Source organism: Cucurbita moschata, unplaced genomic scaffold (assembly GCF_002738365.1).
Source record: "Cucurbita moschata cultivar Rifu unplaced genomic scaffold, Cmos_1.0 Cmo_Scf00027, whole genome shotgun sequence".
Lineage (NCBI taxonomy): Eukaryota > Viridiplantae > Streptophyta > Magnoliopsida > Cucurbitales > Cucurbitaceae > Cucurbita > Cucurbita moschata.
The window spans coordinates 2,006,724-2,018,529 of NW_019268543.1; the positions used below are offsets into that span (position 1 = coordinate 2,006,724).

Below are 11,806 nucleotides of genomic sequence, written 5' to 3' on the forward strand. Positions count from 1 at the left end.
GACATTTTTCTCGTTTATTTTTTAATTTAAAAAATTAAACTAATACACACATTGTATTTTGAAATCTCAAATTTAATATTTAAAATTTACCTCTATTATAATATTGACAAAATAGACACGTCATATTTACAAATCATTAATCTAATATATTTGGATTAAATTTGATAACAATGATGGGAGATTTGCACAAAGATTTTAAAAATTTTAAATATGAGAAAATTTAAAAGTTGTAAATACAAATAAATAATTTATGTATTATAAATATTTAAAAATCCGTAGTTCAAAATGCTTCACTTTTGGGCTCCAAAGTAGCCGAGCCCACAAGGATTTAGAAGAGGGTAAAGCAATGCTATGGCTTTTAGCCCAGCCCAATAAGTTTCCAATGGGCTTAACGGCCCATCTAAACTTGTAATTTTGTAAATTTAGGACTAACTAAATTTAAAATTTAATTTAACACGCATATAATAATATAATAATAGATGAAGTATATCAAATATTTAAATGATGATGTAATATTTATTTTAATGCGACTATATAAAATATTAAAATCGTTGGTTATGTAATTTAAAAGGTTAAAATAATTTATAAGGTCAATATTTACATATAAATCATCAAATTAAATATTTTTAATATATTTTTTTTATTAAGCACAAATAGTTAATTATCGCTAACCAAAATTAAAGATATAAAAACTAGAGTAAAAAAAATTAGAGATAAATAACTGCAGTAAAATTTTAGGCAAAATAAAGTAAAGTAAAAAATTACTAATTAACTTGGTCTCATTTGGTAAGAATTTTATGTTTTAAAAAATTAATTAATTTTTTTTACTTAATGTGATTTTTACATTTTTCAAATGAATATTAAAATTATTAGTCAAAAGTATATATTTTTTTAATAAATGATTATTAAATGGCAGATTAAAAATTTCTTCGGATCATTATCAAATATCACTGTTTTATCAAAAGTATTTTATTGAGAAAAAATTATTGGGAGGACGTGGCCCAATTTAAAAAAAGAAAAAGAAAAAGAAAAAGCAAATGGGGTGGGGACCAGCTGCCACCTCAGCTTTGACTCACAGAATTCATCTCCGGATTAAATTTTGCGGGACCTCCCCTAATCCATGTTGTCCAATCAGGTTTTACCGCGTGGTTAGTTTTAAGGGCTCCATTTCCCCCTTTTTTTATTTCTGTTTCCCGGCCCAAAATCCTCCGTTCCGGACTTTCCCTCTTTTTATCCATTTCATTTAATTTTACCTTTCTCCTCCGGTTCAAGTCCGCGTTCATTTCTCTTTCTCTCTCTTCCTTCCACTGTGTGTCGTCGCTCAGAGGTCAAATATTTGGCTGTTTTTTCCCTCCTTTTGCTTTCCCTTCTCTCTTCTTCCTCGCCATGCCTCTCGATCTGTAATTCATTTTCTTCTTTTCTCTTTCTCAATTCTTATCCTTATCTACACACTTCTCTGCTCTCTTTATCGCACTTCTGGAGCTTCAAGTTCTAGTTTCTCAAGGTAAGAGTTGGTAGGCTATGGACGGGGGTGCTCCGTACAATCCACGTACCGTGGAAGAGGTGTTTAGGGATTTCAAGGGCCGTAGAGCTGGTTTGATTAAGGCTCTAACTACTGGTGAACTTTTATTTCATTCTCCCTTTTAAATTGTTTTCACCTGTTGTCCTTTTGGTTTTCTCTGCTTCATTCTGCTTCGTGTTATAATAATTTTTGTTTTTCCGTTAATTTCGTCAGATTTTTACTATTTCTGCTCTTTTGGTTGCAGATGTTGAAGAGTTCTACCAGCAATGTGATCCTGGTTTGATTTTTCGCTGCTTTTTTACGTTTTTGAATATTAGTATGCATTGTCGGAGAGGATGCTAGAAGTAATGCGTAGGAAAAGTGGTGTCTACTAGGAACTAAATTTCGATGACTGCAAATATAAATAGCTAATAAAATTTATCGATTTTGATGTCTGGTTTAGTTGAGAGGTTTCCGCGGCTTATTTTCCTAAGCCAGTTTGTCATTAATTTCCGTGTTTCTTTTGTCCTTTTATTTCACCGCCTTGTCTGTAAGCAGTGCATGTGTGTGAAGCCTTCATACTTTATAACGTAAAACAGAGCACATGTTTTATATGGTAATGCAAGGATTTAATTATCTGGCCTTAAAGGATGAAATCTGTAGTAATCTTGTCGTATAATTTTAAAATGTGTAGGCTTATACTGTTCAGATATTCTAATTTCAGCGTGTAAAAAATCGTTTGATACATAATCTATAACAGTTAAGAAAGAACTAAACATACTACTTTTAACACTTTTTTTTTTCTTGAATTATAACCCAAATAAGGAATTGTTTGGTACATCGAATCATAACCCAAATTTTCTTAAACTTCACATTTGCCAGAGAAAGAAAATCTCTGCCTTTACGGATTTCCTAGTGAGCAGTGGGAAGTCAATTTACCTGCGGAAGAGGTGCCTCCAGAGCTTCCAGAACCTGCACTGGGTATAAACTTTGCTAGAGACGGGATGCAAGAAAAGGATTGGCTATCCTTGGTTGCAGTGCATAGTGATGTTTGGCTGCTTTCTGTGGCATTTTATTTTGGAGCTAGGTTTGGATTTGATAAGACAGATAGGTATGTGTTCACTGATCTGCCTTCGTTATTCTATGTTAATGATTCATGCATAGTATATTTTAAACTGGTCGTAGGTTGTAGCGAAGGGCTGGGCATGAGCTTCAACTCTCTCTCTCTCTCTCTCTCTCTCTCTCTCTCTCTCTGTCTTTTATTGTCTTTGAGCAGTTCTTAATTTAATATTTTGTCCAACTTTTTTTCATTTCACGTGCTCTTGGGAAACTGTTTTTCTCTGCCCTTGAATTTCTTATTTCTTTTCATGATGATGATAGGTTTTGCAACCCCATACATGCTTTTCATGATCTAAAGTTCTATAATGGGATTTTTTTGTGGGGTGTTATATTTTGGTTATTGTTTTAGATTGAATTGGTATTAGCCAATCTCTTTCTTATAAGGTTTTATTTCAAACTATAATTTTTTTTCATATTATATGTTTTATACAAGGAAGCCCAAATACATTTGTGATTGCTCAATATGTGTTTCACACTTGTTGAATATATTGGACATGCGTTGGTTACTTGTCTAACACATGACACACATGAACGCTTGTTGAACACATTGGATGGACATATTTGAGACAATTATTTTGAGCACTTCCTTTAAGTGTTAAGCTATTTATTTGTTATTCTATTAGGAATTCTATTAGGATAGGTATATTAGTAATTAGATAGGGAGGTGGGTATGGAGTTTGGTTATAAATAGAGGGAATGAGGCATTACTTTGTGGCGAGTGAATTAGGGCCAGGGAGAGATCTCAAGAGGGAGGGTGTAACTATCTTGAATTACCTATATTGAATTTCTTTAGATATTGCAATATCTTTGATGTTTTCATATAATTTCAGTGTTTGGATGCCTAACATTTTGTTTGAAACTAATCAACCATACAAGCAAATATGGACAAATTTTGATCGCAATGCGTTCTTTAAAGTGTTTAAGCATTTAATGATGGTCGATTTTATTTCTCTTTTTCTATTCAACGTTGAGTCATTTGGAAACATGTTTAGTTGGTTCTTGATTCTTTTGCTATAAGACATTGCATCCTTAATGCAATATCTATAATAAATTAACTTTCTACATTGTACATTTCATGACTCTTTTTAAACAAAAAATTCATCACATTTATATTATCTTCGAAATGAAAAGACCATACAATGTATTTTTTTTTATATAAAAACATTAAAATATAGGATATGTTCAAATATATTTTAATTTAAGTTATAAGTTTAGTCCTTTAACCTTTAGGTTGGTGTCTAATAAGTCCATGAATATTAAAAGTGACTAATAAGTTCCTAAACTTTCAATTTTGTGTCTAATAAGTTTTTGGGTATCTAAAAGGTTTTTAAACTTTCAAGTTTGTGTTTGTAGGTTCTTGACCTATTTGAAACACCTAAAAATTTATGAAATTATTAGACTCAAAATTGACAGTTTGGACATTGTTAGATACGAGTTCAATTTTCTATATAATAGATTTATTAACTTTAAAAAGTGTTGAGTATATTAGTAATAAATTAGACACAAAATTAGAAGTTCAAGGATCTATTAGATAATTTGAAAGGTTCAGAAATCTATTAGACTCAAAATTTAAAGTTTGGGATCTATTAGACTCTTTTTTAAAATTCAGAGGCTTATTGACACAAACATGATAGTTTAGGCACTAAACTTGTCATTTAACCTACATTCTGAAAATTGTAAATTTTATTAAGCATGCTCGTGTCCTCATTTTATAGAAAATGATTGCACAGTGTTATGGCATGCCATGGTGTCATAGGCTTTATCTTCCTACTATACATGCTTGGTTTTCCAAAGGAGTTGCTCTCTTGACCGTTTTTAGGACTTGCAACATTCTTTGTAAGATGGATACTGTTGTACTCTTTCATTTTTTCAATGTAAGCTTGGTTTTAATCAACTATGGTTTGGCCGTAGTCATTTGTGTCAGTGAAAAATAATCAATGTGAGGAAATGTGTTCAAATCATAATGGCCGCCTAACTTGGATTTAAAGTTCTATCAGTTTCCAAGATAATTTAATGTATTGGAGTTAGATGGTTGTCTTCATTTTGGCTCCATTTTGGGCTGTCATTTTGTTGGTCGGGGTTGCTGGTCTTCTCTTGACTTTCTTGTATTCTTTCATTTTTATCTTGGTCATAGTTTGGTTCCTGATGAAGTTTCCATGACTGGGGATTCAAGTTTCTGTTGCTTTTGTTGCAGGAAGCGTCTATTTAATATGATAAATGATCTTCCAACAATATTTGAAGTGGTGACAGGGACAGCCAAAAAACAAGTTAAGGATAAATCATCAGTTTCAAATCATAGCAGTAATAAATCTAAATCAAATCCAAAGGTTTGAAAGAATTTTTTTATCCTGCTTTCTCCTGTTTTTTAGTTTTTACTAGCCAATTCGGCTTAAAATGAGACACAAAACTGCTGGTGATTTTTAATTGCTCTAATGGTTTGGCTGAGGTGCCTGTAGAAAACCAGTCGACCTGCATATCATACTAGAGTATTCTTTGATTACTGGTTCTCTTTGCTTAGTATGTGTTTCAATCCATGTGGGAGGCAACTTATTAATTATATTATTTGGCATATATTTGCAATATACAGCGGAGTTCCGAACCTCAAATAAAAAGTGCGAAAGCTGTTCAATCGAAAGACGAGGATGAGGAAGGCTTGGAAGAGGAAGACGAAGAAGAACATGGAGAAACACTTTGCGGAGCTTGCGGAGAGAATTATGCATCTGATGAGTTCTGGATTTGCTGTGACATATGTGAGAAATGGTTCCATGGGAAGTGTGTCAAGATCACTCCGGCAAGGGCAGAGCACATTAAGCAGTATAAATGTCCATCTTGCAGCAACAAGCGAATCCGACCCTGATGTGTTTACACGGCACGCATGGTGTAGGTATTTGCAACAACCTCCCCTCCCTCCCCAAACCAAAGGAAAAAAAGGGAAAAAAAAAGAGAGGAAAATGAACCAAGAGATAGTCAAATGTTGCTTCCCTTAGGATCTCAGTGTAGACCACTAATTGTGTATTAGGATTAGTTTAAACTTTAAATTAGGACTGTGGTTAGGTTGGAAATTTACATTCTATGTTATTTGTGGACAAACTCCTTTCTGTTTGTGTATTGTATGAACTACTTGTATTTTGTATGTGGTATAATATGTTACTGTCAAAAGTTTATACTTGTCAGGATGCCTATCTCCATTGTACGTGCCGTTGGGGTCACGAGAGAGTTTTCGTTCGCTTCGTGGGTTCACTATGTGTTAAGGTTAGTCACTCTCTCATTTATCATCTCAATACCTATCTCTATTAGGAGGCTTGGAATTAAGAATTAGGCTGAACATATCCTACTCAAGTATTTGTAGACTAGTTTGCTGCTTACAATTAACCATTTAAATCACTTACCACTAGGCAATATTTTAGATACCCAAACGTGAGGTTGTTTGGAGTGTTCTTTAAACAATTCTCTCGCAGATATCTTATAATTGATGGCTTCTGTTCTAACTTGAAATCATTATAATTGACTAGAAAGAAGAACTTTAGTTGTTCTAGAAGTAGGCTGTTTAATAATGTAAAAATAATCAGAGAAAAGCATACCTAAAGTGTTTTTTATAAAAGTAGGCTGTTTATTGAATATTTGTTTTTGTTAACTCACAATTACTTTTGCAAACAACTTTGTTATGTTTGATTATATTTTCTCTCAAGTGTTTTTATGCAAAACTTTGTTGGGGTTGTTCTTAAATTTAAGTATTTATTGGAGTTTGTCACCAAAAGTGATGGATAGTTGCGGGTCATTGGTCCTAGTTGTTGATCGTTGGTTGCTGGTTTTGGTCCTTGATCACCAACCACTAGTTGCTAATCTCGATCCTTGGTCACAATCGCTAATCATCAGTCCCGATCATTGGTGGTTATGGTTGGTGACCAGCACTGGTGATTGGTGATTAGCTAAGAATCGTGATTGGCAACAAGCGGCTAGGGACCAATGCATGGGATTAGTGACGAACGATCAAGATCGAGACTGAGGATGGTTGCTGGTCCTTGGTTGCCAAACCCAATTACTAATCACTAGTGATTCGTGACCATATCAATTGAGATCGAGGATCATAATCATCAGTGATCACTTTGACGACGGTGTTCATTGTTGGTTGTCAAATCCAATAACTAGTTCTTGGTATCGATCCTGACCATCAGTTGCTGTAATAGGTAGTGGTCGTCGATTATTGTCAATCATCAATCCCTTATCTCGTTTGCTAAAGTTCTCACTAATCTCTATGATTGGCCACCAGCCCTTAGTAACCGATCATCACCAATTGGGCTCAAGTTTCAAAACTTGCTATGAGTGGCTAGTGGTTGGGATTAACAACCGGAGGCCAACAACTAGCACCATAAACTGGTAACCAACAACCACATTGATGATCGTTGCAGAAGTGGTAACGATCCATAGTTATTGGTCGTCAACCTGATTGTAGATGGTAATCATAAATGATGGCTATTTATCTTCGTAATTTAAATATCTTATAACATTGTCTTTTCCTTCTAAGATTTGATTTCTAGGGTTTAATATTTTTCTTTAGGTGCTTGTCATGATGATGCTCATCTCATCCCTATAACGAGTCGACAAACCATTGACTTGAAACAGCTTCCATCCCAAGAAGCCACAAAGCCATCAAACGCAACATCTTTGAGCGTCCAAATTTGACCCCTAATTCCTAATTTTGGTGAATGCCAAACTGCTTTGACCAATCAATTTTCAAAACCATCCAATTAAAAAATGAACCACTTGGCTCTAATAATTGACCTACATCCCATACATTCATGCACTACCCACCTCAATAAAGTCATTATTCAATCCTTCCCAAATTTCTTTCTTTGTCCGTAGAATGATCTAAAATTATCAACTACATGCAACAATTTCTCGTTTACAAGTTGGGCACTAGACTTTCTAAGAATCACAATGTTAAGCTATGAACATGTGAAAACATGAATCAAGATGTCGATGTATGGATAAAAATTTAATACCCAACAGAGTAACGATCCTCCAGAGCAGATGGTACATGTAAGGTTGCAAAGAAAACGAGTACTATTTGTTCGAAAACTATTTTTACGTATCTGAATCCAAAAAAAGAAGAAAAGGGCAATTACCAAATACATATAAGACTACAAACAAGAATCGAAAAACTAGAAACAAGAACATTCCGGCCAATTTTGAAACCAAAATGTATAGAACTTGAAAGAGTTATAATTGGGTGATGCAGCCATTAAATCTGTTCGGATGGGACTGGGTGCTTAGTAGACTTATTCTGTCGAGAATGAACGTAGAAAAGCTTCCCAATCAAGAACAGACCGATTGAAGAAGTTGCCACTATGGCCACCAAAATGGCAATCAAAAAGATGACGGAGTCGGCTCCCGACGGAGTACCGGAGCCTGAGAGTTTTGGTGCTCGTGGAGTGAAGAACCTAATGGAGTATCCATAAGTATAAGCCATGGAGCTCACTGCAATCCACATCGTAACGATCAAAACCCTCATGAAAATGCGTTTCTCCGGCAACCCAGTGATTATCATCAGAATTGCAATTAGGGAAGTCATGAATCCCACTGTGTTAAACACCAGAAACTTATTATAGGTTCGTAGGTGTTTTCCGGCGAATATCGACGTTCCGGCCGGCTGATATGGGTTCCCTGAGGCTTTGTCGTCTTGCCAAATGCCACCTGGAGGGTTGACTCCGGCTTGAAAAGCCATTGTCGCTATTAGTGATGCCACCACCATTAGTGAATCTTGCTTCCTCAGCCACTCGCTTTTCTGGTTAAAGAACCACCAATCTCCGTTGTGGAAGACGGCGGAGAGAAGCCATTTCCAAGATTGAGTCTTTTCCGTTTTGCTGACACAGGAAGAAGGTGAAGAAGACGACCGCGACAACGACGACGGCTTCTTTGGTGTGGTTCGGATGGCATTGGCAGCTGTGAGAGTCTCTGCGATGTCCATGTCCTTTAGATCTCTATGGCTTTGAGTTAGAATGTCCAGAGCTGTTAACCCATTTGAGGTTTTGGCATTTACTTTGATTCTTGTATGGTTGATTAGATACTCCACAGCCTGCAATTACAGAACCAGATAAACTAGTTTGAGTTTGTGTCGGCTCGTAATTTTTCGAGACCACAAAGATAGTTAGAGATGTCTATTTGATCCGTGGGACTAGAAAGGTCCATGTTACTCATGAGCAGGACCAGTTTCGAACGGATAGGGATTCTCCATTTAGATTTAGACTGAAAATGGGGGAGTGAGTGGAAAACATTTTTTTTACCTGATAAATAATTGGGACACAAGGACGCTGAGCTTGAAGGAGGTGGATTGAGGGGTCCCACATCGATTGGAGAAGGGAACGAGTGTCAGCGATGACGCTGGACTCGAAGGGGACCTCACATCGATTGGAGAGGAGAAGGAAACACTTTACCCGGGCAGGACTAATTTCAAACTTAAGGAAGATTACCTATTTAGATTTAGAAAGAGAACGGAGGAGGGAGTGAAAAACATTTTTTACATTATAATTAAATGGAACACAAGGACGTTGGTCCCGAATAGGGTGGATTGGGGGTTCCACATTGATTGAAGAAGGGAACGAGTGGTAGAGGAAGCTGGGTCTCAAAGGAGGATCATGTCGGTTGTGGAGGAGAAGGAAACACTCTCTATAAGGGTGTGGAAACTTCTTCCTAGCATACGCATTTTAAAAACGTAAGCGTGAGAGGGAAAACCCAAAGATAACAATATAGGTTGTGAAAATTGAGAATGAAATAGGTGACGAGGACGAGAAATACTAATTAATTACCTGAAGTTGTTTCATGGAGACGGCAAGATGGAGGATAGTGAAGCCATAATCATCCTGAGCATTAACAAAGTGACTATCATCCACAGCCACAGTTTCAATCAGCTTCTTCAGCGCTTCCACCTGGTTATACTTCACACACAAATGCAACACCGTTCCGCCGCCGTCCACCGCCATCCGAGCAGCAGCCGGTCGGACACGGACGAGCTCAGCCAAGACATCAAGCCGGCCTCTAACGGCGGCGAGGTGGATAGCGTTCCGGCCATCTTGGTTGCAGACAAAGCACATATCAGCATCAACTCGCAGCAGAAGTTTCACAATTTCCACAAACCCTTCGGCGGCGGCCAAGTGGAGGGCGGAAAAACGGCGGGAATCCAACTCCTTAGCCAGCTGAGGCCTTCGCTTCAGAATCTCATCCGCAAATCTGACGTGTCCAAGAAGAGCCGCCACGTGTAGAGGCGTCTCGTTGAAGTCGTTGAGGTTAACTCTGGCCAGCAACATAGGATCCTGTCGGAGCAGCTCTAACAACGTTGTTACGTTGCCTTCAATGGCGGCTTCGTAAAGCCTCTTACTTCCATTGTCTGCGGCCATTAATGAAGCTTATCTCTTTTCTTCTCCGATGAGTTGCTTGTAGATATATATGTATATATTTGGCTGTATATATATATAAGGAGCGGAGCAGCCATGGATGGAGCTCAGAAGAGAGTGATGAGGATTCGTTGAAGTTTCGTTCCAAGAATAGTTTCATAAAAAACAAATGGGGTTTGAGTGTTCAAATTTACCTCTTGATTCCAAACTCAAGCCAATGCCTAAGTCCTTCAATCTAATGACCAAATCCATATTTTAATCCTTATAAAGGCTCAACTTGGAAGAGGTAGGGGAGATGGGCTCCGCCACATCGGTTGAAGAAAGACCGTACATATGAGACCCCATATCCGTTGGGGGAGAGGACGAAATATCTTTTCAGAAGGGTGTGGAAATCTCTGACTAAGTTTTAAAAATCCTGAACCAAACTTGAAATAGAAAGCAAAAAAAATGACAATATTTATTAGCGGTAGACTTTGGCTATTATAAATGATATTAAAGTCTGACACTCGGCGATATACCAGCAAGAAAGATGAACGCCGAAAAAGAGTGGACACAAAGTGTTGTGCTAGCAAGAATACTGATCCAATGAATGGATTGGGAGGTCCATTGAAACCCCATTCGCGGCCAGCGGTTTTAAAAAGCCTAACTAAAGCTGCAAGAGGAACCGTGGGAATCTGCAATTATTTGGACAACTTGGACAACTTGAACAGCCGACAAGACAACTCACCAAAATGAAGGGTAGAATTTTGAGAAAAATACATTTTTGCTCTTAAATTCAAGTTACATTTTTGTCCTTTCAGTTCTTGAATTTTATTGATAATTAAATCTTTCAAGTTTGGGATAATTTGGTCTTTTCCTTATTTGGTGGGTTATAGTTTTTTACAATTTAAAATAGTTGTACTTAACGGTGTATATGGATTAGATTGAGAAAATCTTTGGTTGACTCGACGGTCAACTTAAATAGAGTTTATAATCCAGTCCAACCATTAATGGTCCATGATTTTATATGAGCTTGTACTAACCTAGTTGTTGGCTTGATGAAACCTCTTTGTCTCGATCAATTTTCGAGAAATATCACAAGTGTTTGGTATTTGTAAAAAAATTGGAAGTAGAAATAATAACTTTATCAAACAAGATTAGAATAAAATATTGGGTTGTGAACGATTTTATGTTCAAGTTGCCTTGCATAACGATTCCAAGTCTCGGTTAGGTCAATGACTAAGTCGGTTAAGTCACAGTGTTCTATGAACCACGTGACTTATAGAATTGGTTAACATCATAAGAATAAGACTCTTAGACGAGTTGGGTTCGAAAAATCATTGAAAGAGACCACGATAAATATAATTAGCCATGCTTTACCGAAAAAAAAAATCAATTTTATTATATCCCACCGTCAATTTTATATGACGGTTGAAGTAGGGTTACAACCCATTATGAGTTGAGACTGAGTCTCTAATTCTTTGAAACGGTGGAAAGATATTTATCGTTACTGAATGCTACTCAAGAATACATTTGAAATCTCATGGCAAGATATCGTCCCACATTGTTTGTAAAGAGGATGGTACCAAGCTGTCGTCAACCCTCTCGGCGGCGTCTGGCAAGAGAATGGTACCCATATCAACAACTCAATCATCTCCCGTCCTCAAATAGGTTAAAATTTGGAGTCGATTCGTATATATCAATTCGACCCGTCCAACCAACCTGAAAATAGAGTTGGTACCTAATCCAACCCTACTCTGAAAATTAAAAATAAATGTTTGATATTTGAGTTTTAAATAAGTTAGATTTTTTTTAA

General features: G+C 36.6%; 2 protein-coding genes across 3 annotated transcripts; one reads left to right on the plus strand and one right to left on the minus strand.

The window, feature by feature from the left end:
- Positions 1 to 1,247: 1,247 nt before the first annotated feature.
- On the plus strand, positions 1,248 to 5,793 carry LOC111462656 (PHD finger protein ALFIN-LIKE 4-like). Of its 2 annotated transcripts, none has more exons than XM_023106327.1 (5): positions 1,248 to 1,618; positions 1,767 to 1,799; positions 2,384 to 2,612; positions 4,815 to 4,947; positions 5,208 to 5,793. In XM_023106327.1, the coding sequence occupies exons 1-5, from the start codon at positions 1,522 to 1,524 to the stop codon at positions 5,475 to 5,477; spliced, it is 762 nt and encodes a 253-aa protein (XP_022962095.1). In that variant the 5' UTR covers positions 1,248 to 1,521; the 3' UTR covers positions 5,478 to 5,793. The 2 variants fall into 2 exon arrangements, with proteins under 2 accessions (XP_022962095.1, XP_022962096.1); XM_023106328.1 differs by having other exon boundaries at positions 1,251 to 1,618; positions 4,815 to 4,887.
- Positions 5,794 to 7,575: 1,782 nt separating this feature from the next.
- Positions 7,576 to 10,202, minus strand: LOC111462653 (ankyrin repeat-containing protein ITN1-like). Its single transcript, XM_023106324.1, has 2 exons — positions 9,427 to 10,202; positions 7,576 to 8,696 (listed from the first exon to the last, which is right to left on the minus strand). The coding sequence occupies exons 1-2, from the start codon at positions 10,012 to 10,014 to the stop codon at positions 7,863 to 7,865; spliced, it is 1,422 nt and encodes a 473-aa protein (XP_022962092.1). The 5' UTR covers positions 10,015 to 10,202; the 3' UTR covers positions 7,576 to 7,862.
- Positions 10,203 to 11,806: the final 1,604 nt, after the last annotated feature.

Coding starts and splice junctions, on each gene's coding strand:
- LOC111462656 (XM_023106327.1), top strand. CDS start 1,522: ATGGACGGGGGTGCTCCGTACAATCCACGTACCGTGGAAGAGGTGTTT. Junction 2,613..4,814: donor GGATTTGATAAGACAGATAG/GTATGTGTTCAC, acceptor CTTTTGTTGCAG/GAAGCGTCTATTTAATATGA. Junction 4,948..5,207: donor AATCTAAATCAAATCCAAAG/GTTTGAAAGAAT, acceptor TGCAATATACAG/CGGAGTTCCGAACCTCAAAT.
- LOC111462653 (XM_023106324.1), bottom strand. CDS start 10,014: ATGGCCGCAGACAATGGAAGTAAGAGGCTTTACGAAGCCGCCATTGAA. Junction 8,697..9,426: donor TCTCCATGAAACAACTTCAG/GTAATTAATTAG, acceptor CTGTAATTGCAG/GCTGTGGAGTATCTAATCAA.